This window comes from Aricia agestis, chromosome 5 (assembly GCF_905147365.1).
Source record: "Aricia agestis chromosome 5, ilAriAges1.1, whole genome shotgun sequence".
Taxonomy (NCBI): Eukaryota; Metazoa; Arthropoda; class Insecta; order Lepidoptera; family Lycaenidae; genus Aricia; species Aricia agestis.
Genome location: NC_056410.1, coordinates 10816502 through 10844004, shown reverse-complemented (window position 1 = coordinate 10844004; position 27503 = coordinate 10816502). Strand labels below are relative to the sequence as shown.

General features: G+C 38.6%; 3 protein-coding genes across 6 annotated transcripts; 1 reads left to right on the top strand and 2 right to left on the bottom strand.

Moving 5' to 3' along the window:
• LOC121726992 (venom allergen 3-like) lies at positions 1 to 18021 on the top strand. 2 transcript variants are annotated; one of them, XM_042114657.1, is made up of 9 exons: positions 1 to 155; positions 392 to 550; positions 2494 to 2590; positions 2686 to 2815; positions 3557 to 3641; positions 14115 to 14289; positions 15378 to 15515; positions 16226 to 16859; positions 16962 to 18021. In XM_042114657.1, exons 1-9 carry the CDS (start codon positions 51 to 53, stop codon positions 17965 to 17967), a joined length of 2529 nt encoding a protein of 842 aa, XP_041970591.1. In that variant the 5' UTR covers positions 1 to 50; the 3' UTR covers positions 17968 to 18021. The 2 variants fall into 2 exon arrangements, with proteins under 2 accessions (XP_041970591.1, XP_041970592.1); XM_042114658.1 differs by lacking the exons at positions 14115 to 14289; positions 16962 to 18021 and having other exon boundaries at positions 16226 to 16332.
• Positions 5717 to 8669, bottom strand: LOC121726994 (activity-regulated cytoskeleton associated protein 1-like). Its single transcript, XM_042114662.1, has 2 exons — positions 7562 to 8669; positions 5717 to 5792 (listed from the first exon to the last, which is right to left on the bottom strand). Coding segments are annotated over exons 1-2 (1053 nt in total). The 5' UTR covers positions 8613 to 8669; the 3' UTR covers positions 5717 to 5790.
• On the bottom strand, positions 17946 to 26548 carry LOC121726993 (peptidase inhibitor 16-like). 3 transcript variants are annotated; one of them, XM_042114659.1, is made up of 9 exons: positions 26360 to 26548; positions 25665 to 25820; positions 24664 to 24751; positions 23153 to 23285; positions 22015 to 22108; positions 19851 to 20031; positions 19265 to 19759; positions 18400 to 18726; positions 17946 to 18274 (listed from the first exon to the last, which is right to left on the bottom strand). In XM_042114659.1, the coding sequence occupies exons 1-9, from the start codon at positions 26486 to 26488 to the stop codon at positions 17973 to 17975; spliced, it is 1905 nt and encodes a 634-aa protein (XP_041970593.1). In that variant the 5' UTR covers positions 26489 to 26548; the 3' UTR covers positions 17946 to 17972. The 3 variants fall into 3 exon arrangements, with proteins under 3 accessions (XP_041970593.1, XP_041970594.1, XP_041970595.1); XM_042114660.1 differs by having other exon boundaries at positions 19265 to 19549; XM_042114661.1 differs by having other exon boundaries at positions 18177 to 18274; positions 18373 to 18726.
• Positions 26549 to 27503: the final 955 nt, after the last annotated feature.

Here is a 27503-nt window from a genome sequence, read left to right as displayed (position 1 = left end):
TTTGAGCAGTGAAATCGGAGAAAATTGCGTTTTATGTTAAATTTTGTATTATGTTTATTAAATTTTTTGTTCTCGTATTTTGCTTTTGCGAAGTTAATTTACAGAACGTTAACTATTGTGAGTTATGTGCCAACCACACACTTTGTAAATACAAGGTAAGTTTCAAAATATTTGACAACCTAACTAGAAATAGAAAGTGGCTGCAAAACTAGCTCAGCGATTTTAAAAGAAAATTCAATATAATTACCACGGACGTAAAAAAAATACTACTACTACTATACTACTTTTTTTACGTCTGTGATAATTACTTGTCAGTACTCTAAATAAAATGCTATTTAAACATAATACTATGTAATATAAGTACAATAATAAGCCTATTTTTCGTTATTAGAACCCGGGACCGAGCAACAGCTGTTTGGGGTACGACAAAAATGGTGACCTCACTGAACAAGACATCAGGGACATTCTCAAAAGGATTAATTACAGGAGAAATTACGTCGCCCTGCAGAACATGAAGCGTCTACCGGGAGCAGCTAATATGAGAAAGATGGTAATTTGCTAGCTTTTACTGGGGCAAAGTTATCAAAAACTTTCTAATGGTGCTTATTAATTTCTACTTTAGTTTTAAAACTTTGCTTAAAACTTAAAATTGTTAGCAATAGATTATTTAATTCAGTAGGAATATAATACTAAAAAGGAAAGCTTATTACCGGAAAGCAGCTTACATCAGCGAGAGAATGAGAAAAATCAGAAACATCTTTATTTCTTTGTATTTAGTTCGGACCTATTAAAAGTAGGATACGTAATAATTCAATCCCTTTTGAGATTTACAAACGTCTCTGTATGATACCGGAGACTTAAACGCCTTCGTTATTTCGGATCTCGGCAGTTTTTTTTTTAATTTAATTGAATATTTGATAAAGTCTCCGGTATCATACAAAGACGTTTGTAAAAAAAATAGGAACCAATCTCAAAAGGGATTGAATTATTACGTATCCTACTTTTAATAGGTCCGAACTAAATACAAAGAAATAAAGAAGCCAAGAAATTCATTAATTTCCCTGTCAAAATCATAACTCAAAAATCTAAGGGATTTGACTTACGACATTGCAAAATACACAACACATGCGATGCTATGTACTTTGTGTAAAATACCCTTGTATTTTACACAAAGTACATAGCATCGCATGTGTTGTGTATTTTGTGTAAAATATCCTTTTATGTAAAACTAGCTGTTGCCCGCGACTTTATAGTTGTTCCCGTACATCAATTGAGTCGTTTACGCGCAAATCAGAAAAGTATATTGTGTGGGAACCGCCCATTTTTCCGGGACAAAAAACATTCCTTGTCCCAGATTCAAATTAGTATCTCCAATCTCCATGCCAAATTTCATCAAAATAGATTGAATAGTTTACGCGCAAATCGTAAAAGTATATTGTGCAGTTACCGTACATTTTTCCGTGATAAAATGTATCCTATGTTCTTTTTCGGGACTCAAAGTATCTTTATACCAAATTTCAGCAAAATGGGTCCAGCCGTTTACGCGTGATGTCGTGACCACGCGAAATATAACGTTCCGCGCAGCTTCGCCCGCGTAAATTAGATAATTCACAGACAAATTAGTCCACAAAAATAGCCTATGATCCTTCACGTGGTTTATTTCTTATCTGTGGCAAATAACAGAAAAATTGCTTCAGTAGTTCGTGAGATAAGTCCTTTCAAATAATTGCCCCCGTTTTTTTTCCACATTTTCCTCTATTTCTTCACTCCTATCGCGTGATTAAATATACCCTATAGCCTTTTTCGATAAATGGACTATCTAACACTGAAACAATTTTTCAAATCGGACCAGTAGTTCCTGAGATTAGCACGTTCAAATAAGCCCTTTCAAATAATTTCCCCCATTTTTTCCAAATTTTCCTTTATTTCTTCGCTCCCATTAGTTTTAGCGTAATAAAATATAGCCTATTATAGCCTTACACGATAAATGGGCTATCTAACACTGAAATAATTTTTCAAATCGAACCAGTAGTTCCTGAGATTAGGGCGTTCAAATAAGCCATTTCAAATAATTTCTCCCGTTTTTTCCACACTTTGCTCTATTTCTTCGCTGGTATAAGTCTTAGCGCAATAAAATATAGCCTATAGCCTTCCTCGATAAATGGGCTATTTAACACTGAAAGAATTTTTCAAATCGGACTAGTAGTTCCTGAGATTAGCGCGTTCAAACAAACAAAATAACAAACTCTTCTGCTTTATAATATTAAGTATAGATATAGATATCCTTTTGTGTAAATAAAATATAATATTACTTTGTGTAAAATACCCTTGTATTTTACACAAAGTACATAGCATCGCATGTGTTGTGTATTTTGCAATGTCGTAAGTCATAGATTTTTGAGTTATGACTTTGACAGGGAAATTAATGAACTTCTTGGCTCCTTAGCCAATAAATCATAAATACTAATTACTTCTTATTACTTATTATTTTAGAAATGGTCTTCAGAGTTGGCGCTTATAGCCCAGCGCTGGGCAGACCAGTGTGATCCAAACACGTTTCCTGATAGGTCAGACGAATGTCGCGATACGGGTATAGTTATTTTTCTTCTCTGTTAAATAACAAAATTGAGTACTTCCACATTAATCAAATAGTGAGTTTGGTATCAAGGACGATTTTTTTCACAGGTGACTACAGAGTGGGGCAAAACATTGCAACGATTACAGGATTAAGCACTGGCATAAATGTTAAGACATTTATAGATATCTGGTTCATTGAGTCCTTAGAATATGCTGGAACAGTGCTTTATTACGACCAGTAAGAATAATATTATAATTATGTAATAATTCTTAAATCGCAATTCGCATCTTAACCTTGCCTGTTGATGGCACTAAGTACACACACTACCTGGTTAGCAAATCAAGGCTTTAAATCCTTCAACACATATTTTGAAGAAGCAAACAGCTGACCACAAATGTACACTCTACATCTAGGATCAACAGTTTTAACCCAACTACGAAAACCGCTTTGATATCATATACTCAGTGACGCTCAGTGAGGGACAATGTTTAATCTGTTTTGAGATCTGCAACAAAATTTTACTATTTTATATTTTATTCCTTATTTCTGTGTATATGTTAATTCTAGACCTTAGTGAGACTATAAAGCGGTTTATCATATTATATTTTAAGTATCCCGAACTCTGCGCGGTACCAGTAATCATCGTGAAAGCTTAGATCGGATTTCCCAAGTTTGTGCAAACTTTTTCGACCTAAGTCTAAATGCGTTCAAGTGTTAAGTCTGTACAACTAAATAATATTTTGTTTTTATTTAGAAGACTTAAATTTCCAGGTTTTTTTAGATTTAGTTGACGTAATATATTACACGAGTGTCGAGTAGGCTACAGAACAATTACAACTCGACACCTCTGACTGTCTCCGTTTGTGTGTCTCTGCTACTATTTAATATAACTACTGTATAATATTTTATCACACGTAATTTAACACGAAACTTTATTAATTTTGACACTTATTAATTATACTTAAATAAATTACACAGATCCCGGGAGAACAAAACAAATTATTTTACCCAATTAATATGGGCTGAAACTGACAAAGTTGGTTGCGGGAGAGTGCGGTTCTATGTAAGTATCGGAACACAGTGAATATAACATGTTCGCCTCCATTTAACAATCAATTTAAGCTTTATAGTTTGTAGAAAATAGTAATTAATCAATTTAATAACTTTAACGCTTCTGTACTGAAAATCGTTTATTCATTAACCAAGATTAGCACATTTACGTTAACAATTAAAAATAAGCAATCACAAGAGGCCAGCGGGAACATAAACATCGCTGGTATGACCGTTTGAGTGAGGCGCGGAGGATCGCGTGATCGGAGAGGCGCGAATTTTACAGCGCGCCGCTTGATTGTCAAAATCGCACTGACTGGCCAGCGGACCCCGCGCGGGCGCCGGAGCGGTCCGCGGCGTTCGAGGCGCGGGAGGGGAGGTGTTATAGGGATGGATCCTGGTGATGCAATAGGGATGTACCCGATTTTTAAAACCCCGCGTTATATCCTCCCCCTCTAGCCTAACTAGGCGCCTCGCCGTTGGGCTAGTTATCTAAGTATCTACGTGGCCTTCCACGTTTACGTTTCTCCCGGACGGGAGGTTCTACCTGGCCTGAGAAGGGCGTGAGATGCGAAACGTGATATTTACCCACGTCCCCCCCGGTCTGAACGTTCTTCAACATATAAGTTGTTGGGCTGGCAATACTACTGATTTGATATGGGCCGTCACGGCGTGGTATGAACTTTGCGGATTGTCCGCGCCCTGCATCGTTTGGCCCCTGAGTTTTCAGAAGGACAAGATCCCCTACCTGATAGTCTGGAGGCGTCCTGCGCTTCTTGTCAGCATTATCCTTCTGGACGGCCTGAGCCCTCTCGTGAGTGTCTCTGGCGTCATCCAGGGTCGCGGCAATTTTCTTTAAGTAGGGAGTGATACCTGGGACGAAGTTATCCACCTCCAAGATAGCCCTCATGTCCGTGGCGGAGTCATAAGGAGCTCGCAGCTCTCTTCCAAAAGTTAATTGCGCCGGCGAGTACCCTGTACTGCTGGTAACGGCGGAATTCATCGCGAACCTTACCGCAGCGAGGTGTAAATCCCAGGTGTCATGATCCTGGCCCACAAGAATAGCAAGTTGAGCCTTGAGGTCCCTGTTCTTGCGCTCGATCGGGTTGGCCTCCGGATGGTAGAATGGCATGAGCGACTGGCTGATCCCTAAAACATGACATACCTGCTGCATGACTTCGCTCACAAATTGCACGCCGTTGTCACTGATGAGGCGGCGTGGCACACCATACCTGAGGAAAACCTCGTTGGCTAACGTCTGCGCACACTCGACGCTGGTGGCATTCTCGAGGGGAAACAATTCCACCCAGCGCGAGCAGACGTCCTCCACGATCAGGATCCACCTGTTTCTCCTTGGGGTCTCAACCAATGGACCGAATAGGTCCACCGAGACAACTTCGAATCTTCTCGATACGGCAGGGGTTTGCAGCAGCCCCGCTGGTTTCCGATTGTCGGCCTTATACCTCTGGCAAGGCACACATTCTTTAATATAATTAGTCACGAACGTGCGCATGCCAGGCCAATAGTAGCGAGACCGAACGCGGCTCAAGGTGCGTTCCACTCCGAAGTGACCTGCTGTAGGTGAATCATGGAGGTCAGCCATCACTTGCCTGCGTTCGTGCTCGGGCACAACCAAACATGCGTCTTCTCCGTCGTCGGACTCCAAACTGTACCTATAAAGGATTCCGTCGGAAAGTGTATATCCGCGGTCGGACCATGGTCTCCCCCTAGAGGGTTCGTCGGACTCCAAGTCCTCAATAATCTTGCGAACCTCTGGGTCTATCAGTTGATTGTCACGGACGTCACCACTGCTCCGTTTCGGCAGATCAACAACGGTGAGACATATGTCGCATACCGGGTCCTGCGAACAAACGGGCCGCGAAAGCGTGTCTGCGACCACATTTGAACGTCCGGGAGTGTATTCAATACTTAGGTCGAACTCTTGCAGAGTTAGGGCCCACCTGGCCAGTCGGCCGCTAGGTGACCTCTGACTCATCAGCCAACGCAAGGGCTGATGATCCGTTCTAACAATAACCTTCGCGGTTTCCACATAACCGCGGAACTTACACAAAGCCCACACGGCAGCGAGAGCCTCCCGCTCAGTCGTCGAGTAATTCCTCTCGGCACTGGTGAGAAGTCGGCTTGCGTACTCGATCGGCCTCTCATCGGAGCCCTCCCCCTGCATGAGAACGGCCCCGAGGCAATATCCACTACTGTCAGTGCAGAGAATGAATGGACTTGCCTCATCTGCCTGACGCAATATGGGAGCGGATACGAGGAGAGATTTAATGCGCTCGAACGCCTCCTGTTGCTCGGCGTCCCATCGCCAAACGTTCGTCTTCTTTAGGAGGTTAGTGAGGGGCCGTGCAATCTCTGCGTAATTCGGTATAAAACGTCGGAACCAACTCGACGTTTGCAGAAAACACTTGAGGTGTTTCACATTTGTGGGCACTAGCATGTTATCTACCGCCGCGGTTTTGTCCGGATCCACCTGGATTCCGCCTGGTGCGATAACATGGCCCAGGAACTTGACCGACTCTCGGGCGAAATGACTCTTGTCTCTATTGACTCGTAGCTTAAATAAGGCCAGCCGGTCGAAGACGGCCTTCAGGTCCGCCAGGTGCCTCTCGAAGGGACCTGGTGACAGGAGGACCAGGTCATCCAAGTAGGACAGCAGTTCTACTCCCTTCAGGTTTGAACGGAACCTGTCCATCAACCTTTGAAAAGTGGCCCCGGAATTCCGTAGGCCCATCGGCATCCGCTTGAATCTGAAGGTTCCGAGCGGCGTTGTGAACGCCGACTTGTCCTGATCCTCAGGGCAAAGGCTGACCTGATGGTACCCTGACCTCAGGTCAAGGGTTGTCATGTATTCACTGGATTTGGCCGCGTGTAGGATGTCCTCAATGCGCGGGAGTGGATAACGGTCTGGCTCGGTTACCGCGTTGAGCCTCCGGTAATCCACACACATCCTCAAGCTTCCATCTTTCTTGGCCACGAGGACGACATTCGAGGCCCAAGGAGACTCGCATTCCTCGATTACGTCGTCACGTAGCAACTTGTCTAGTTCCCTCTGCAACGCCTCCTTCCGTTTCTGGGACATCCTGTACGGCGGGTTAGCAATGGGCTCCTGGTCTGGACTCACCTTTATACGGTGGGTGGCGAACTCCGTGGCAGGACCGTGGCGCGCAAATTGGGCCGTTCTGTCACTGATGAATTCGTTGAGAGTGCGCCTTTCCTCCACTGACAACTTCGTTCCTTCATCTTCGCGCAACGAGAGCTGCGCGGTGTCGGCGCGCAACAGCTCCGTGTCAGCTGGGCTAAGGGAGTAGGTATACACAAAGTCATGCGAAAATTCGGGATCATCCGCGAACATCCACTTACCTCGAGCAACATCCAGTACCATACCGGCCCGGGATAAGAACTCGACACCCAATAGTGTTCTAGTCTCGTCCCCGGGCAGTACCAGGAACTCACTCGTTACCTCATGACCTTCAATCGTGACTGTGACCTCAGCTGACAACAAGTCCCTCAACATCTGAGACCCGTCAGCCAAACGTACAGCGCGGCGGGATTCGATAAATTGTACTCCCGCGTCGACTAAAATTCGGTGCAACATAGGACTCGCGATGCAGTGTGTAGCACCCGTGTCGACTATTGCCACACCGTTACGACCCATAACACGAATATTCACCATAGGGTGCGATGAATTTTCGCACGCGACTGTACTACCTAAGTGTACATGTGTGTCACTACCTTTATCGGAACAATAACAAAAATCGCGACTCGACGTAACATCCCTATTCGAGTCGGTATAATTAAATGTCGCACTATTGAGCCCCGTCCCCTCTTTTTTCGCCGGCATCGAAGTCGACGTTCCCGGGTTACAAACATCACATTTCGCCCTCACGACACCAGTCTTACCGCAACCATAACATCGGACAACTTTAGGTGAACTATAACTGGGGTCGTTACCCTTATTACCTATTTGGGAAGTTTTCTCGCGATTACGACACTCATCACTAATATGACCGAAAGCTCTACAATAGCTGCAACGCGGCCTGTTTTTATTACGCGTAGCGACAGTACTCGTGCAAGGCGAATTGGATCGCGCGGGGTGCTGGCCAGTAGAAGTAGGTATAGTTTGCGACTTACGTGTTTTAATAATATCGGGACTTACTTGATATTCCTTCATGTTATCCTCCGCGATCCTCGTGTTACACAGTAACTCATCTAAACTACTTACAGACTCGCGGGGCACTCTTTTCTTAAGTCTATTACATAACAAACCGTAACACATATCTACTTGCATAACTTCGTCTACTTTATAGGGCAACTTAGCGAATAGAGCGCGCACTTTACACAACATAACTTCGGCGCGTTCGTTATCTTGTTGTTCGGACGCGAAAATCTGTCTAAATATTTTGTACGCCGGTTGAGCGACGCCGTAGATTGCGCGGAGTCGTGCGAGCGCGTCGTGCCACGTCGCGACCGACGACTTGACGCCTCTCCACCATATCGCTGCGTCGCCTTCCAGGAGCATTGGTAATCCACGGAGAGCATGCTCGTCGCTGACGGCTGCGCAGTCCTTGAATATCTCGACGGCGTCGAGGAATGCCTCCAATACTTCGCCGTCATGGGATGACCCGTCGAATCTGGCGGTGCACTTCGTGAAGTTGCCGCCGGGCGCACATGCTGATGACGTCGACGCCACCGGGGTAGAAGCCCTGAAGTCTCCGGCGGATGTCATCAGTGAGCTGATAAGGGTTCTGTTCGCTTCAGCTTGAGCGCGTGTGATGCTATCTACCAGCGTAGATAGAAATTGCTCGGGGAGTTGGAATGCTGGTGCCTGCGGTTGTCTCGTGCCTTCCGCAGGTTGCTCAGCGCGGCCGAACTCGCCGGTAGTGTCTTCGTCGCCGGTCTCGGTTGGCGTGCCGTCGCCATCTTGTTGACGATGCCGGAGCGCGTCCTGCCGTGTTCTCGTCATCGTACGCGAACCAAACGCGAACGGATAATCACGTAGGAGGTCCGTGCTTCTGCCACACAAGCGGTTTAGGTATTTACCTACCCGATTTTACGTAATTATGTACGTAAAAATGTCCGAGCCGCGGGATTCGAGCCACTAGTATGGGCGCCAGTTTAACGCTTCTGTACTGAAAATCGTTTATTCATTAACCAAGATTAGCACATTTACGTTAACAATTAAAAATAAGCAATCACAAGAGGCCAGCGGGAACATAAACATCGCTGGTATGACCGTTTGAGTGAGGCGCGGAGGATCGCGTGATCGGAGAGGCGCGAATTTTACAGCGCGCCGCTTGATTGTCAAAATCGCACTGACTGGCCAGCGGACCCCGCGCGGGCGCCGGAGCGGTCCGCGGCGTTCGAGGCGCGGGAGGGGAGGTGTTATAGGGATGGATCCTGGTGATGCAATAGGGATGTACCCGATTTTTAAAACCCCGCGTTATATAACGCAATTCTTTTTGTAATGTTGTACAAAAAATTACTTCCTTATTATATAATTATGTAAAAGTATAGACCTGTCTGTTATCTCTTTACGCCCAAAACGCTGAACCAAGTTTGGTAAAATTTGGTATGGATATACTTTGAGTCCTAGGAAAGGACAAATGATATTTTTTATCCCGGAAAAATGTACGGATCCCGCGTGATTTGATTGCCCGTTGCCCCGAATTTCAGGGCAACGGGCAACATATTTATGTCAAATAATTACTTACTGTAAAACAATATAAAATTCTTGTCGTATACTTATCTTATTATACGAAATGATGCAGATCTACGAATCTAATTTAATTCAGGTATTACAGCGAAGCTTTCAGAGCGGTGCACTCGCTAAGTAGCTCCTTTATTATGGCCATTCTAAATGTAATCTGCCTAATAGCACCCAAATGATCCGATTGCGTTTATGTCCATTAGATTCTACAAGACGTACTGAACGTAAACATCTATTTGTATAAAACTAGCTGTCCCGGCAAACGTTTCTTTGCCTTATAAAGTATTTCGCCCGTATTATTTTATTGAAGTGACTAAATAAACTTATGGGTGAATTTCAACAAATGACCTTTTTTTTTATCATATCGGTGAACTGGTGAACTTTTTTATTTATACATATTTTATATACTTTTCAAGTTTTATGTATTCTTTAGGATACAAAATGTTCCTAAATTTAATATCATTAACGTATCATTTAATGATATTAAATTTGGGAACATTTTGTATCCTAAAGAATACATAAAACTTGAAAAGTATATAAAATATGTATAAATAAAAAAGTTCACCGATATGATAAAAAAAAGGTCATTTATTGAAATTTAGACTAAGGAGAAAATTTAGTTTGAATTCTGATTTCCACCGATATGATAAACAGGCACCGATTTTTATTTCTGTGCACCGATATGATAAGTTTAACCACCGAAATGACATACTAATCCAGCGATATGATAATATTATCTTCATAATATTATATTTATAATATTATATTTATTTTGATAAAGAACAGAGTACTTAAAATAAAATTAAAATATTTTTAAAATGTTTTACAATATTTGATGTAAGGACTTAGAATTTAAAAAAAATATCATCGTTGTCTTTACCGATTCAGTGCGGATGACACGGCAGCCGTGTCATACAGGTTTTTAACGTATGGTGTATGACACGTGAGCCGTGTCATTTAAAAAACGATTGTATCTCCCTCAAATTACACTTTAAAAGTTTCTACCCTGAACAAAATCGTCTTAATTTTCCACGTAAAACAAGTCTATAGGATTCGCCCCAGAATATTCTAAGAATTGAAAAAAAGTAGGGGCCGTCAACCTTTTTTAAAGGTGCATTCATTGCGGATTACACGGCGGCCGTGTCTTATGGGTTTTTAACGTGTGGCGTATGACACGTGAGCCGTGTTATTTAAAAAGCGATTGTTTCTCCCTCAAATTACACTTTAGAAGGTTCTACTCTGAACAAAACCGTCTTAATTTTCCACGTAAAACAAGCCTATAGGCTTCGCCTCTGAATATTCAGTGAATTGAATGGAAGTAGGGGCTGTCCCCTTTTTTAGCCCGGCCGTCGTTATCCGAAATTTCGTATCGGACAATTCGGTAGCATATGATCATAATACATCCCATATAACCAAAATAACCATATTATGTTCCTATTTGATTTTCAAGAAGTCCACTGGATCCTCATGGTTCCCATCATCAGACCATCACTTTTGTGAACATGGTACCAACTCGGAACCGGATCAATCGGAATAAATACTCTATACAATAAAAGAAAAATTTTGAAAATCGGTTCACAAACGGCGAAGTAATCGTTGAACACACATAAAAAAACATCCACAGCCGAACGTCCTCCTTTTTAGAAGTCGGTTAAAAAAAACTTGACAAAGAACTTCTTTAAATTTATCTACGAACGTATAATTTACATCAAAAACCCAGATCTATTTAATATAAGTACTCATTTTTTTAACTTTGAAACCTACAAAAGGTTTGCAACATCTGAATGCCATTCAGGTTAATACTTAGTAAAACTACTCGAAATCAACTCAAAACTACGTAACCTTCCGTTAACATCAATGGTTTGGGTTAAACTAAATAAAACAAGTTAAAAACGCCTAAAAACCAAGAAAAACAATAAACCTTTTTGAACGTGGCGGGTGACACGGTAGCCGTGTCACCTACTTCTATGACGTATGATACGGCTCACGTGTCACGAGAAAATTGTATGCCGCCACGACTGAAAGTCTTCAAAAATGTGCGCATCATTGAATCGGTTAAAATGAACTAAATGTGAGAAGAAAAATTAAGTAAAAACTTTAAATTGCCTTACATCCATTCATTTTTTACAATCTTGCGCATTTGTAATTTTTTGTATACTTAACGAAATGCCACTAGATCAACCGATATGATAAAACAATTCACCGATATGGTAAAATTATCAACCAAAATGATAAAGCAATCCACCGATGTGACAAAACTGTGCGTTGGTCATGATTCCAAACACCGATATTAGATTTAAGACACCGATTCGTTTTTTCTTATCATTTCAGTGTAAATTATCATATCGGAGGTTAAAATGACCACCGATTACACCGATATGAGAGCAGCGACGTGAGAAAAAACGCACTTTTTAGGAAATTATAAAAAATGCATTATATCTAAGATAAATTTGGTTACAGATAATGATGTTTAATCACTTACTACATTCATTAGAACCACACAACAATTTTAAAACTATTAACTACATTAAAAAAATTCAATCACCGATATTATAAAATAATTGACCGAGAGCATTTTAATGGCATACTTATGTTGTTCACGGGAATATGCAGCGTTTTGACACAAATCCATCTTGACTGCGTGGAAGGACACACTAAGGAGTAAATTAAAATTGGGGTGGGGGGACTGTCCGACTGGTCGATGAAAAATAATGCTTAAATTTCTTTTATCCAGCGATATGAGAAAAATTCTCAGGACAAGTACATTTGTGCCTGTAAGTAACTATCATCGTTAATTAAATAATAAAATATGGTTTATAATAATAGATAAACTAATATTCTATGAAACAATATAAGTTATACCCTTAAATTGTTCATATTTGCTAGTGTGTAAGCGTTTTTGTTTGTAAAAAAAGTAGAGGGACAGCACCGATTTGATAAAAATAGTCCTAGGCATATTATATTACACAATCCTATAGCTACCCATTGAATAGTAAAACAAATAACTTACAACAATATTCCCTTTTTTTAATAGTAATTTCAACGAAGACAAAAAAAAAGCCGTTTGGGAAATTCACCCTTATGTCACCATGGCAACGTACATCGCTATTCCGTAGCATGCAATAATAATTTAATAATAATTTGATATTATTTATTCAACAATTGCACTTATCAATATAATATGTACCCAGTAGCCGATTCTCAGACCCACTGAATATGCATAAAAAATTTGGTTAAAATCAGTAAAGCCGTTTCGGAGGAGTACGCGGCCTAACATTGTGACACGAGAATTTTATATATAAGATAATATAATTTTAATCAGTCCATACTAAAATAATTATATTATAAATGCGAAATTGTGTCTGTCCGTTAAACGTCTTTACGCTTATACCGCTAAACTATTTGAATGGTTGTACGTGGTATGTAGATGCTTTTAGTCCAAAGTAAAGCACGTAGGATAGTGTTTTATAAAAGAAATAAAAGTACGGTTCCCACGGGATAAGCTAATTTTGGCTGAAAGTAGTTGCGGTAGTCTATTCAGAATTACATAAATTCATAATGTTAATATTATTATTGAATACATCATTACATAGTTTTTTTATTGGGATACCTATTGTATGTACAAAATAATCTTCTTATATATAAAATTCTCGTGTCACAATGTTAGGCCGCGTACTCCTCCGAAACGGCTTTACTGATTTTAACCAAAATTTTTATGCATATTCAGTGGGTCTGAGAATCGGCTACTGGGTACTTATTATATTGATAAGTGCATTTGTTGAATAAATAATAGTAAATTATTACAACTCGAGACTGACGGCGACCTTTGTTTGCATGCTACGGAATAGCGATGTACGTTGCCATGGTGACATAAGTTTATTTAGTCACTTCAATAAAATAATACCCGGGCCGAAATACTTTATATGGCAAAGAAACGTTTTCCGGGACAGCTAGTATTTTTTTAAATAATCGTTGATCGTAAATAAATACTTATTTCTTTCTATTAATACAACAACATCAAGGTGTCGAGCGGTCGGCATTTGATTGATTAGACATCACAAATAAATTAGTGACTACTTTTGGGTCAATGAGGGGTCATTTCGCTTGAGTTGTATGTTTCTGTCGACTTATCAATAAAACCATTTTTATTTATTAGAAATGTTGTTCGGGACTACGTTTGTTTTTTGCTGTTGTATTATAAAATATTAATATTTTCCGGGCCTTTACTCAGTATAGCTTCATTGAATAAAGTCAAGTAGTAGGCGTAAGGGGGGACAAACATACATACTTACACCATAGACGGTCAAAAACAATATAAAAAAAACAAACTGCGTTAAGTGGCCTCTACGCCACCACCTCTACGCACCTCTACGCCACCGCCTCTACGCAGCTCTACGGCGGCGCTACGAAAAATATCTACCAACAGAATTATAATTGTTTACGGTTGCACTCAGAGACATTAATTATTAACTTTAATTTAAGGAAGATGTTAACAACTTGTCATTAAATTAAAGTTAAGTTATCATTAAATGTCTCCAATGACTGTTAGTGACGTAATATTTGTGACAAAGCTAATATTGACAAGTATTCATTAAATTAAAGTTAATTTATCATCAAATGTCCCCAAAGCACAGTATAGCCACAGTATAGCAATATGACACTAATATTGCTATACTCTGGTATAGCAATATTACTGTGCCCAAAGGCTGTTAATGACAAATATTTGTGACAAAGCTTAAAGTGTTGTCACATTTTCAGATTGACAGGATAAAAAGTGGATTCGTAGAAAGGCTGGTGTGTAATTTCGGACCAAAAGGGAATGTGCACGGCAAACCTGTTTTCATAGTTGGGTTTCCCGCAACCCAATGTCCAAATAACATGATACCTGACACCGAGTTCAACGGCCTGTGCACATATAACCCCGAAATAAAAGGTACAATCATAAAAGTCAGCATTCATTCTTGAAATTGCAGATGCATTGTATATTTGAAAGCCAAATTTTCTGATGAAAAAATATTTTACATTACATACTTTTTTATATTATAACGATTGTATTGCTTAGTATTTAATATGTATTTAAGAAAGTTTTAGAAAGTAATTTCTTATTTTTACCATGTCAGACCTATTATTATGACAGTAACTCACAGTAAGTTATTTGAGAAGGGTGTTCGATAGATTAATAACTCTGGACATATATTATAATCATGGAAATTTAAAGTAAGTTAGCAGTAATTTGCTTTAGAAAACAACAGGTTTAATCTTACCTATTAACTTTGGAATAGATGATGCTCGTTTGGCATAAAATTGCGGTTACTTGGGGCCGTGTTTTTGTTTATTACGATCGCGTTTCGAGTTTCAACAGACAACGCTAATAACAAGGCAATCATCTAAATTCCAATTTAAATGTGAACACGTAAATATAATTTTGAGAACAAAAGTTTTTACGACGTCATTAAATTCTGATGGTTCGAAATTATAATTGAAAATTTTGTATCAAAATAATAATATATAGAGCTATATTGGCTTCAGCATAGGTATTTTTCTGTATTCTGTCTTTATATTATAATTCACTCCATACCGCACACCTTATTAAATCCTCTACTATTTTTAAACCTTACATGAATAAAATATTGCTGTTTAATTGGCTTTCCAAACTCTTTTTTTAATTATATTTTACATAATCTTATATTATATAAAATTCTCGTGTCTCCGAAACGGCTTTACTGATTTTAACCAAATTTTATATGCATAATATTCAGTGGGTCTGAGAATCGGCTACTGGGCATTTATTATATTGATAAGTGCATTTGTTGAATAAATAATAGTAAATTATTACAACTCGAGACTGACGGCGACCATTGTTTGTGCGACGGGATAGCGATGGACGTTGCCATGGTGACATACTTATTTAGTCACTTCAATTTATTAATTAATCGGGCGAAATACTTTATAGGGCAAAGAAACGTTTGCCGGGACAGCTAGTATATTATAATATATTATACTAATTATTATACCTTACAGAACGACGATTCACAATTGAAAATAATGTAAGAAAACACAAATTACAAAACAGAAGAAGGCTTGATCCTGAGCATGGAATCAACGGAATACAATATAAAAATTCTAATTACAACCTTCAACCTGAAAAGCCCACTATTGGTAATTATAAATATTCCTTATATTTGCAGAAACCGCTCCACTTCAATTGTTATAAAGTAATAAAAAACTCCGTGACCGTAATACAGAGAGAGTGATTTAGCGAGTTTCTTACAGTATATATATTGTATTATCTATGGTTTGTTATTCAACAACTGCAAGACAATATCTCTATGTCAACACCAACTCACATCGGCTGGAAAATAGTAAAATAGTGAAACAGGCCCTAAATATTAAAAATATTTAGAGCCTGTTTCACCACTTCCTGATAAGGCTATCCACCAATTAACTTGACAGATCTAGTATGGAGAATCTGTCAAAAAAGTTGTGAATTGCCTATTAGGCACTTTATCAGAAAGTGGTGAAACAGGCCCTAAGTAATACCACAGTATAGCAATATGAGATGTGGTAATACGATACTTTTGCTGGTATCTGTGTTTATGTTATCATATTATCTACATGGATGTTTTGGTATGTAGATCACATTGTAATGGGGACTCCAGCGATATTAATTCTCTCTTATGCAAAATGTCAAACCCAGGTGTCTCTCGTGAGAAATTTACACGGCGGTACTATTTCTGTATTTCTGAATTTCGCTACGCATAAGGACAACCGTATAGGTCGCAAAACCAATTAAACAAAAGTGTGTATTCAACTGATCTTACATTAACTTAGTCAACTATGAACCTATCAACGAATTTTATTACTTTCAGTGGCAATAAAACGGAGCAATGCTGAATTACATGATGAGCAGTTGAGTACCAAGGTACCTCAAAATAATTATCGGCCAGAAGAAAAAGGGCATTCGAGAATCCATAACAATCATAATCACAGAATAGACTTCGACCCTATCCACCCAAATGCAAATCAAGATTGGAAAAATTACGAAGCATTTGTTACGACAATACCACCATCATTAAGCCACAATTCTAGAAGACATTATTTTGATAAAAGTTGTACACGAAAATATATCACAGATTTAAATCTAAATGCTGCTACTCGAAGAGCAACTTACAGGGAAAAGTTAAATCTATGTACTCGAGGTCAAAAACTATCGACACTTTTTAACCTTTGTCCTTGCTATACTCAAAAAAATCAATGTACGTCTCCAACTATCGAAAAGACAACATGTAACTCTGATGTGGCAGTAAAACACTTAGGTATGGCTAAACGTAAAAATATTGTTGCCAGACGAAGCAACTTTTCTCTGAGCTTATTGAATAATGTTCCAAAGATATATGAAAATGGTCATAATTTCGAAGATTTTTACAGCCTGCCATATAGAGTGTCGAAGCCCGTACAACCAATAACAAAGATTAATACTGTTTTATCAACCCCGAGCTACAGGTGGGTAACATTATTGTTCGCTTTATTTTTATTAAAAAAAAACATTACTTATTAAGAGTACTTTGTTTTACCTAAAATTATGATTTTGTTTGTGCATTTCAGTGAAAGGCTAAGGCGGGAAACAGAACCGTATACATTTGAGCCGTTTTGGAAAATAAATCACCCCAACAAACAGCTAAAAGAACTAAGATACACGACTATATCAAACAGAAAAAATAAGAAGCGTCCAAATACTCCACAAATTACACAAACCAAATCTTCGAGAACCACGGAATTTATAACAATAAGTAAAGATCCACCTGTTAACAATAAACCTCTAACCGAAAAGTATTTATCTTTTGATGAATTACTCCACCTAAGAAAATCGAGTACTGAGGATTTGAACTTTCGCCGTGGGAATAAAGAAAGCGCAGCTAGAGCAGGTGAAGAATTGTATGACGAAGAAACGAAGCCGGCAAATTTACCAAACTACACTTTAACTACTGGATTCACTCACGTAAAGTATTGCACGAGGAAGTTGACTTGTACATGGACTGCAGCTTTTCTCACGGATGCGGATGGAAATCCGAAAGGTCTGAATAATGCCGCTGGTATTGGAAATGCTTACGGCAGTCGCACTCCTCCTGGATACGTGGAAGGTTGTACGCGCACTTCCACGTGCACTAGAGACTTTATGTACAGAAATAAAGGAGCTGAACTAAGCACGGTTTCTACCGTAGACCCGAATGCACATGACGACGAGGACTATTGCGAACGTCGATCGCTAAACAAAAGACATATTAAAAAAAAATATACTTTTAATAGTACAAGTGTATTAAATATCATAAATAAAAATAATTCAACAAAAAATAAGTTTAACACACGTGTTGAAAGTAACAGAAACAAAACCAATGATACTAAAGTACGAATTTACCGAAATGTTAAAGAGAAAAACGAAAATGCTATGTCGTACGGAGAATTGTATTATTTGGTTGTTAAAAGACTTCTAGAGTCCTGGAAATCTAACAAGAAACTGTCTCACAAAAAATGTACGTGCAGTAGCAGTAAAACAATCCAAATTGATTTTTTTATTTATTTCGTTTTCGGTTTTATATTACAGGGTTACTAATAATTTCATAAAATATTATTAGAAAAAGTATGAACCATTATTGTACAAGTTAAAAATATAGAAATATTGTCACATTTAAAATTTGAATTATTCGAAGAGCAAGAATGATGCTCTCGTATTTTTAGCTGTCGTAAATCGGCTGCTATTTTCTTTAGCAAATCAAAATAATGCATATATTTACCACCGTCTCTTTTCTCTATAACGGAGTTGTTGGTGATGTTTTCATAATTGCGCCTAAACCTCCTTATTTTTCTTGAATATAGCCCAGGATGTGGTATTGTAGTCCTCACCCCGTTTTCTTTGTATGCTAAAAATATATTTCGTATTTCATTATATTATATTATTTCACAAAAGCATTCATATTTTTTTTCCTTCATTTTAAAAACGTGTTTAAATTAATTATACCTATTATTTACTCTTAATATAAATTACTTGAAGTTGGGCTGTCTTCTGTGGCACCTTCTTTTAACAATTCTTCTTCTAGTACTTCATCTAGGAAGTTACGAGTTCTTGAATTCTTACTTATACTTTCAATTTCAAAGGCAATATCAGACGCAGGCATATCGGTCGAGTCATAAAAAGATTCTGTTGTTTCAGTCTCAGAATTTTCTTCGCTTTCATCTTCTTCAGGGAAAAATAGGTGGCCACTAAATTCATTGTTCACTTTTACTTCACCAAGTGATGCTTGTATTTTTATTGGTTTGATAATATTGTACGTTGGAGTATCAGCGTACGGAGTATGTGTTGTAGTGATTGCATCTGAAAAAGTGTTAATACAGTTTTGATGAATACCTCGTTTTGTCTTTACTATAATTTTCACGTATAAGGCTAATGAGGGTAAGTTCGGACACAGGGTAAGTCCGGATAATTCAACTTATCACTAAATTAGTGGGTTCGATTCCCGCGTTGGATATAATATGTTATTTCCAAGTTTGGTTAGGACAATGCAGGCTGATCACCTGATTGTCTGACAAGTAAGATGATCCATGCGTCAGATGGGTATGTAAAAAGTCGGTCCTGCGCCTGATCTCTCGTCAGTCGTGTCGGTCTTCCGTCCCATTGAGTTATGAGAGTAAAGGAATAGAGAGTGCTCTTGTGTACTGCGCACACACTTGGGCACTATAAATTACTACTGCGTAGCTGGCCTGGTTTCAGTGAAAGCGGCCACCGTCACCGAAACCGGTGTGGGAGCTATTACTGTAAAATAGTATAGAGCAATATAATTATCCATACCTAAAATATATTAATTACACAATACAACAATAAAAATGTATAAATAAGAAATATAAGTATATACCGCTTTTTCTAAATATGATGGCTTCAACCAAATTAGCCAGGAGAGTTGAGTTCATGTGATTACTTTCAGTGACAGATGTAGTCGTTGCCGGTATTTTCTTGCTATATATCTGCTGAACAACAGCTTTTACATGTTCATCTGAAGGAGAACTGTCTGAACTAGATGTCTTAGTAGAGTATAAAAAATCTCTTACAAGCTGTTCTGTATTCAATTTATTTTTAAGGATCCGAATAAATTCTTCTACCGCTATTACATCTTTGCACTTTGGAGTGCTCTGGGTAGTTTCTGTTGATGTAGTAGATGTTTCAAATAAATGAGACAGGAGGTCGAAAGAGTCAGCGGAATCTATTTCCACCATATGTAGTTCTTTCATTACAATATCAGATGACTTCATTTTCGTTGTGTTGGCTTCAGTATCGTTCGTAATTTTATCTATCGTAGCCAACGGGTATCTAGTACTTGGCATATTGGTACTTACAGAAAGTGTATGCTCTTCTAAAAAAAAAGTTTAATGTAAAAAGTGATAAAATATGCGTCTATCATTAATAAGAGTACGTGAATAAAAATGACTCTCTATTTTACATACCTATTTCGTCCCTACTACATAATGATGGATATTCAGAATCACATGAATAGTGTACCGGGCATTGCGAGCAGGGCTCCCCTGTCGCGTACACTTCTCTGCCCTGGAGATTGCCAGAGGGGAAAAAATTACATACAAGCCTGTACACTGTTTTCTTTTCATTTCCTAATTTGTTCTCATTTTCCTAGAACATATAAGTTATTATTTTTTAACAAAAAATTAAAACCGACTTCAAAGTAATGAAGACTATAATATGTACAGAAATAGTTGGGATTTTGGCGAATTCTGGAAAAGGCACTATTAGAGCAAGAATTATTTAATACTTTTTAGTTAATATTCTTATTGTTTTTACCTTGGAAGTCGGTTTTAATTTTTTGTTAAAAAATAATTATTTCACTCTTTTTAGTTAAAAGTAAAATGGTAAATACATAAGTGTCAGTTGTAGATAGATATGATTTAGGTATGAAACTATCATATCTATTAACTGTAAGTACCTACTTAAACTTGAATTACGTTGAATAAAATTTACATAGTAGCATATTATTATGCTTTCAGCTCTTAAAACAACAATGAAACCAAAGAGTCAGAAGTTCTATAAGCACTTTCGGAACCATACCCGTGGCAAAATCTTACTTGGTAGCGTATGCTTAGATTACCTCTAACTAAATCGAAATCACTATAATATTGTTTCCTTATAAATTTTGAGGAACTGCCTATGTAACACATGGATATCATTATCAAATTGCCATCTTGGTTACAGTAGTACCAAATTGGTATAATGATATACTTTAAAAGAACAAAATAATTTTCAAAATCATGTATAATGCTGGTTAATAATGTAGGAACTTAAGTTTGCTTTTCAGCCCTGGATACAATATTTTATGATTTTTTAATTAGCCTATACTGTCCCACTGCTGGGCAAAGCCCTTTCACTCTTTTTAGTTATTCACAAGACAAGGCTTTATGCGTAGATAATCACTACGAATATTAACTATCCATATTATAATACTATAAGCAAAATTGTGGTAAATGCTTAGAGTTATCTAAGCGATGCTGCAATTTCCGAATTATCATCTTTAAAGGTTCAGGAGTTCTGTTCAGTGCCTTTGGACCAAGAGACACCTTCGCATGAAATTTCTCTTATTTGTAACATATGTTTAAGTTACTAGAAACAACATTTTAACCACTATGAGTGTTTTGATAAATTTCAAGGATTTCCCTCGATTGCTCATAGATCCCAGCATCAGCTCACCACTTTCGTAATTGTCATACAAAATTAAGATTATATCCTATACAACATACTAGAATTTTGAAAATCGGTCCACAAACAGCGAAATAATCATCAAAAACATCTGCTCCGGTGTAAATATGGAAAGTACCAACAATTGGGTCTTAGTGTGATGACCCATGGTATAATTATGATTGTGATGATGAGGATCAATCGAATCAACTGAAAGCATAAGCCAAATGATGTGTTGGCTTATGCTTTCAGTTGTTTAAACGACGCCGAAATCCCCGAACCTGTATATATAAGGATTCAAAAGTTCTGTTCAGTACCTTCGGATCCAGGGTATAACCTGATGCAAAATCTTACTTTTTGGTAGCATTTACCTCGAATGCTTCAGAAAAAATCGAAATCACTATATGTTTCCATACAAATTTCAAGGAGTCCCCTCGATTCCTCACTTTTATGAACATGGTACCAAATTCGGATTCAACCCTGAACAACAACAAAAAAATCATGAAAATCGGTCCACAAACGGCGAAGTTATGGTTGAACATACAAAAAAAAATATACAGACGAACATATAACCTCCTCCTTTTTGGAAGTCGGTTAAAAACACGTGTTTTGATTGTTGTACATTTGTGATTGGTATTCATGAAATCATAAGGGGTTTCATGAAATTACTTAGACTTTACATACGGATTAATTGCTATATAGTATCGATCCTTTTGTAACACGTTTATGATTTTCAAGACAAATTAAATAATCATTTTTAGCCTTTCTATTACAAGTAGCTGGATTTTTATAATTACTGGTACAAAAAATACATGCATTAATTCCCTACAAAATATTGCTACATATAACATTTCTATTATACATCGCGTAACGGAAAATGTATTTTTTTTAATAATATTATTTAAAATTAAGTGAAAATATATTTACTATAAACTTCACCCCTCCACATCCTACCGCGGTGGTGGTATCCCAGACCATTTGTGTAAAATAGTCGTAGTGCTGCAAGCCTGTTTCTAAAGATCTGTAACATTAAAAGTTTATTACAGTAAAAATGTATGTGACTTACTGGTGCTACGTTAAATAATTTAATAATTAATTATTTAACTTTAATATAATTAAATCAATACATTTTCTACGACAATTCCGTAGCAGTGCTACGCTGACGTAGCACTGCTACGCTGACGTAGCAGCCTACGCTAGTTAACGTAGCTCCTCTACGGCGCGGCGGGCGGAGGCTGTAGCACAGCTACGTCGGCTTATTTTAGCATCTTATTTCACTTTACACTCAGTGCTCCCAAAATAATGCGCATAAAAAATTTTCGTAATTTTTCGGCAACGATTATTTCCCAAGCGTCGGAAGACGTCCCTGCAAGCGCTGTTTCAAACTTAACTTTAAGGGTTGATTCAGACCGCAACGCGACGCGTAGATGCATTTCAAAAATTCCTATGGATTTGACAGATTTCAATTGCGTCAGACGTCTTGCGAATCTGTCAAATCCATACTAATTTAGAAATGCATCTACACGTCGCGTTGCGATCTTGTACAATTTGTACATTCTTGTAGGGAGAGTAAAACACAGAATACTGTTATATCACTCAACACCACCACTCGGGCTCGTAGCTGATAGAACAAGTGATCGTCAGACCGAAGTCGAGCGACCACTACCACTCTCCCTACTACCTACCCAAGTAGGCGGGGCATGTCTTTATTCATCAATACACTACAGGTCTGAATCAACCTTAAGAAAAACAGCCCTTTGCAGCAAGGTAGAGGCGCCTGACGTAGCTTGGACGTTACTATGGTAACGCCGCGATGGCTTCCCGGTGAGCTATAGCACTTACTGACAGCGACAGCGGACAGCCACCGGCTATATGATATTTACTTCTATTTCCTTTGAACAAGGTGCAAAATGCAAGTTTCATAGATTCGGGTGTTTTCGTGATTACGACAATTAGCGAAGAATTGCATGCGCATTATTAATTTGGGAGTCAGAGACGAATATTAAATACTTTACGCTAATTTAATGAACAGTTTGTCACATACATAAAGGAAAAAAATACTTACGATTGATATGATGAAAGTAAGCTGATATTGATATTGAGCAGCTGTATGTACCACAAGTCGACCAACACGTGAGGACTCAAACCAGGTGACTCGCCCTTTACTGTCGCAATATTCTGACCAACAGTTGTGTTTTCTGTTACGGAAAAAAAAGTTTCAGGACTAAAATTTAAAATAAACTAGATGTCCCGGTGAACTTCGCACATATAAACTTCCCTGGACTTCCACGATTAATTCAAGACTAGAATTAGCAAATTCGGTAAAGCCGTTCTCCAGTTATGGCGAGACTAACAAAATTGATAATTCATTTTTATTAGGGTTCCGTACCCAAAGGGTAAAAACGGGACCCTATTATTAAGACTTCGATGTATGTCTGTCCGTCTGTCTGTCTCCAGGCTGTATCTCAAGAACCGCAATAGCTAGACTTCTGAAATTTTCACAGAATTTGTATATCTGTTGCCGCTATAACGACAAATACTAAAACAAAATAAAATTAATATTTTATTTTGTTTTGTGTATAGGTATAACGGTATACTCATCGTGCGCGAGTCCGACTCGCACTTGGCCAATTTTTATAGATTTAACAGCACTTTCTGTCCGATGTTAATATACAAGATTACACATATAAATCTAGTGACCAAAAAGAAGGAAAAAAAGTTTAGGCTTAATAAAAAAAGTAATCTCATTTACTACAATGTAGCAGGTTGTAACTTAGCATATTATGCCATATATGGTATTGAGGCTGCTTTGCAACTACAAAAACCTTAATCATTTTAATTAAGAGCTACACGACGGAGAATTCACTATAATATCGTGTACGGGATTTCGGAGCTCTCGGCATATTGATCCACATTGCTTCATATTACTAATTGGGCCTCGAATAGGATCTATAAAATTCTATAGATCGCATTGAAAGGATCATGATTTGCGGAAATTTTATTAATAATCACTCCGTAAATTAGGTCGAGTGGTATGAGAAAATATTTCGAAACCAGTGTAATATGCTACTTACAAATGTGTGTGTTCATATCATACAACATCAATGAAAATAGTGACATTTTATTTTTCGAAACAAGGCAAACAGAACATTTATGTTTCTGTAAATGAGACTAACTAGTGGGTGGCTATAATGCTACTAATGTGAATGTCCCAAAAAATGTCAATGGCATATTAATTTTGTATTTTTTTGGTGAATCATAATAAATTGTTTTAAATCATAATTAATTATACGGAGCACCGTAAGTAAATCTACTTATTAGTTACTAGAATATGACGCCCGTAACGCCGTTGCGCCAAAATTAGTTTATCGCGCGGGAACCGTACATTTTTCCGGGACAAAAAGTATCCTATGTCCTTTCCCGAGTCTCAAAGTAATAAGTATCTCCATGCCAAATTTCAGCAAAATCGGTTCAGCGGTTCGCGCGTGAAGAGGTAACAGACAGACAGACAGACAGACAGACACACTTTCGTATTTATAATATTAGTATTGATTTTCGGAAGTATGGATTGCTTACCTAAATCACGGCACGTATCTTCAACATTTTGCGACTCACACTGGTCCGCCCATCTTTGCGCCGATAGTGCCAATTCGTCATTCCATTCCTTTTGTTTATATAGTAGTAATTAGTATTTTAAAAAGATAAAACCAACTTCAAAATTGCTCGTAATTAAGAATTAAAATTTCCTATCTTAAAAACTACTAAACCTATTTTGATGAAACTTATTCCCTAAGTTGAATAATACATAGTACAATAAAAAAAACGGCCAAGTGCGAGTTGGACTCGCCCATGAAGGGTTCCGCAGCAGCAATAAGGTTTTTTTTTTAAGGTTTTTGATTTATTTTTATATTTCAGTTAATTTAATAGAAGTTAATTTAAGGTTTACCATTTATGGCGTATAAAAAAAAACTACTAGCTAGATCTCGTTCAAACCAATTTTCGTTGGTAGTTTTTATAGTAATGTATATCATATATTTTTTTTAGACTTATCATTTTTTCAGACCCCTACTTTAGAAATTAGAGGGGGGGGGCACACATTTTACCACTTTGGAAGAGTCTCTCTCGCAAACTATTCAGGTTAGAAAAAAATTATAATTGAAACTCCAATATGATTTTTAAAGACCTATCCATAGATACCCCACACGCATAGGTTAGATGAAAAAAAACATGTTGGTTTGTTTTTAAATTCGGTTCAGTGGTTAAGCCTGAACCATGCCAGCCGAAGCCTGAAGAAACCATTTTTATTAAATTGGGCAAAACAGGTACGAATCAGGCACACTTTCAATTATTAATAAATGTACCATCGAGGAAATTGATTCCTTGGCAGTTGACAGACCAACGTTATTTGGTCGGATCATGTCAATTTAATGTTAATTGTGCTCTGTCAAGTATCATCTGGGTTTGACGTAACGCGACCAAACTACGTAGACCTCCCAATTGCCAAGGAATCAACTTCTCTGATAGCACATAGATATTTCTAGTACCTAGTAGACAAAATAGTATTTTGTATTATTTACCAGTTTTATCATACTCTCCGCAGCCGGCAATGATCGTATTTCTCCGGAAGCTACTTTATTTCTCCTTGAATTTATTTTATCTAAAACGAGTTGTTTATCCTTTCGAGTGGTTATTATTTCTTCGAAATCAATACAATTTGGAGATGGGCCTGAAAACTTCAATCCAACAACAGCCTCAATAAACAGGTAATAAAGTTTTGTAGATATTCGTCGACTCGTGTACCCGTAACCCACCTACGCTAAGTGTCGCCGCACACGGGCCACACGCGACAGCCACAAGCGCCGTTTTAAGCTAGTCTATTGTCGTACAGTGAATCGATGTAGCGTGTGGCGGCCACCGGCGTCAAAAATGCATGAAAACTACAGGAAATATGCCGGTAGCGGTGTAGTTATGGCCGGTGGCCCGTGTGCGGGAGCCCTAACTGCCAAGCGTAGCCAGGTACTTTACCTAATTCGTGCCCTACTTAAGTCTCCCTCTCCCTTAACTTTATTAGTCCTACTTACAATAGAAATAAGAAAAACTGTTTGGAACAACAGGAAAAATATAAAAATGAAATTATTACGATTCAATCACTGTGTTTTATGTCTCTGTTGTTAAACACACAGAGCTAAAACATTCCTATCAAATTTCAATATTATATCTTTATAAGGTAAAAAGATACAATAATATTATGTAGTTATTCAGAATGATGTACCTTACAAAGTGTATGTTCATTACTGCCTCCACAAATGGTATTTTTGCAGTAGTCAACAACATCTTGATCAGTCCTATTACCAATTAGAAAGCATAATAAACACAAGGCAATTTTTATTAAACAAGTCATAATAAAATTTAACGCATAGTGAACAGAGTAACAAAAAATCCTGAAATTAATAAATTTATATAAAAGTTACACCAAATAATGAAACTAGGTGGCGATGCATTAATGCTAAGTCGTGGAAATATCTGTAAGGCTAAGCCCAGGCGCGCACTAGCGGCCAAACCGCAGCGGCCAGGTCGCCTTAGAATGAAACCGCCATAGACCACGGTACACGCGCACCTGGCCGCACGGCGGCCAGCGGCCACACCGTACTCGATGGCCGCCACGACCTGGCCGCTAGTGCGCGCCCGGGCTGGCTTCAAGCCTTGAATTTTGCGGACGGGGCGGGAGCGGTGGCGGCGGCGCGGGAAGCTGTAGGTCTACTGTCTCTATTTATTTATTGTATTATCTATGGTCTACTGTCTAGTACGCCACGCGCCTGCCGCGCCGCGACTGCTTTCGAGGCCAGTTCCAAATTAATCTAAACATTAGAACGCGCCGCTCCGCCCCGCTGCTCGCAAAGTTCGAGGCTGAGGCCCGCACGGCGCACCGACCATAAACCTATAATGCTAGTATATATTAAGTCTATGGCACCGACGCAACGGAACACGACGTGACGCGACGTTTCGAAAACTTATTAGCCGTGTTAGTTTCATTTTTTTGCAGTTTGGCAGCTGACTGTCAACTTCATAATTGAATGTCATGTTCAATAACATGCTAAGGCCCCATCCCCACTCGCGCGCGAACCGCGCGCGACGCCGCGTAATTTCCGCGAAACGTGAGTGTGGATCCGGTTCGCATATTCTTCGCGGCTGGTTCCCCGACCGCATCCCCACTCGCGCGCGAACTGTGCGCGACGCCGCGGTGCCGCGAAATTCCTGCGAAGCATGAGTGAGAGATCCGATTCGCATATGTTTCGCACTTCGCGGCCCGTTCCCCGATTGTTGTCGGTTTTCTGTCCCGCGGCAAAGAGATTTTTTTTTAATCTTTATTTTAATAAGGGCTTTTGCCATACAAGACATGCCAGCATTGTTTAGTG

Bases quoted from the DNA above. Each gene is read 5' to 3' on its own strand.
- LOC121726994 (XM_042114662.1), bottom strand. From the start codon at position 8,612: ATGACGAGAACACGGCAGGACGCGCTCCGGCATCGTCAACAAGATGGC.
- LOC121726992 (XM_042114657.1), top strand. From the start codon at position 51: ATGTTTATTAAATTTTTTGTTCTCGTATTTTGCTTTTGCGAAGTTAAT. The intron at 2,591-2,685 runs GTATAGTTATTT...TTTTTTTCACAG, and splicing joins AGACGAATGTCGCGATACGG to GTGACTACAGAGTGGGGCAA. The intron at 16,860-16,961 runs GTGGGTAACATT...TGTGCATTTCAG, and splicing joins TTATCAACCCCGAGCTACAG to TGAAAGGCTAAGGCGGGAAA.
- LOC121726993 (XM_042114659.1), bottom strand. From the start codon at position 26,488: ATGACTTGTTTAATAAAAATTGCCTTGTGTTTATTATGCTTTCTAATT. The intron at 22,109-23,152 runs GTAAGTATTTTT...TTAATGTTACAG, and splicing joins TTACTTTCATCATATCAATC to ATCTTTAGAAACAGGCTTGC. The intron at 18,727-19,264 runs GTATATACTTAT...ACACTTTTTCAG, and splicing joins CATCATATTTAGAAAAAGCG to ATGCAATCACTACAACACAT.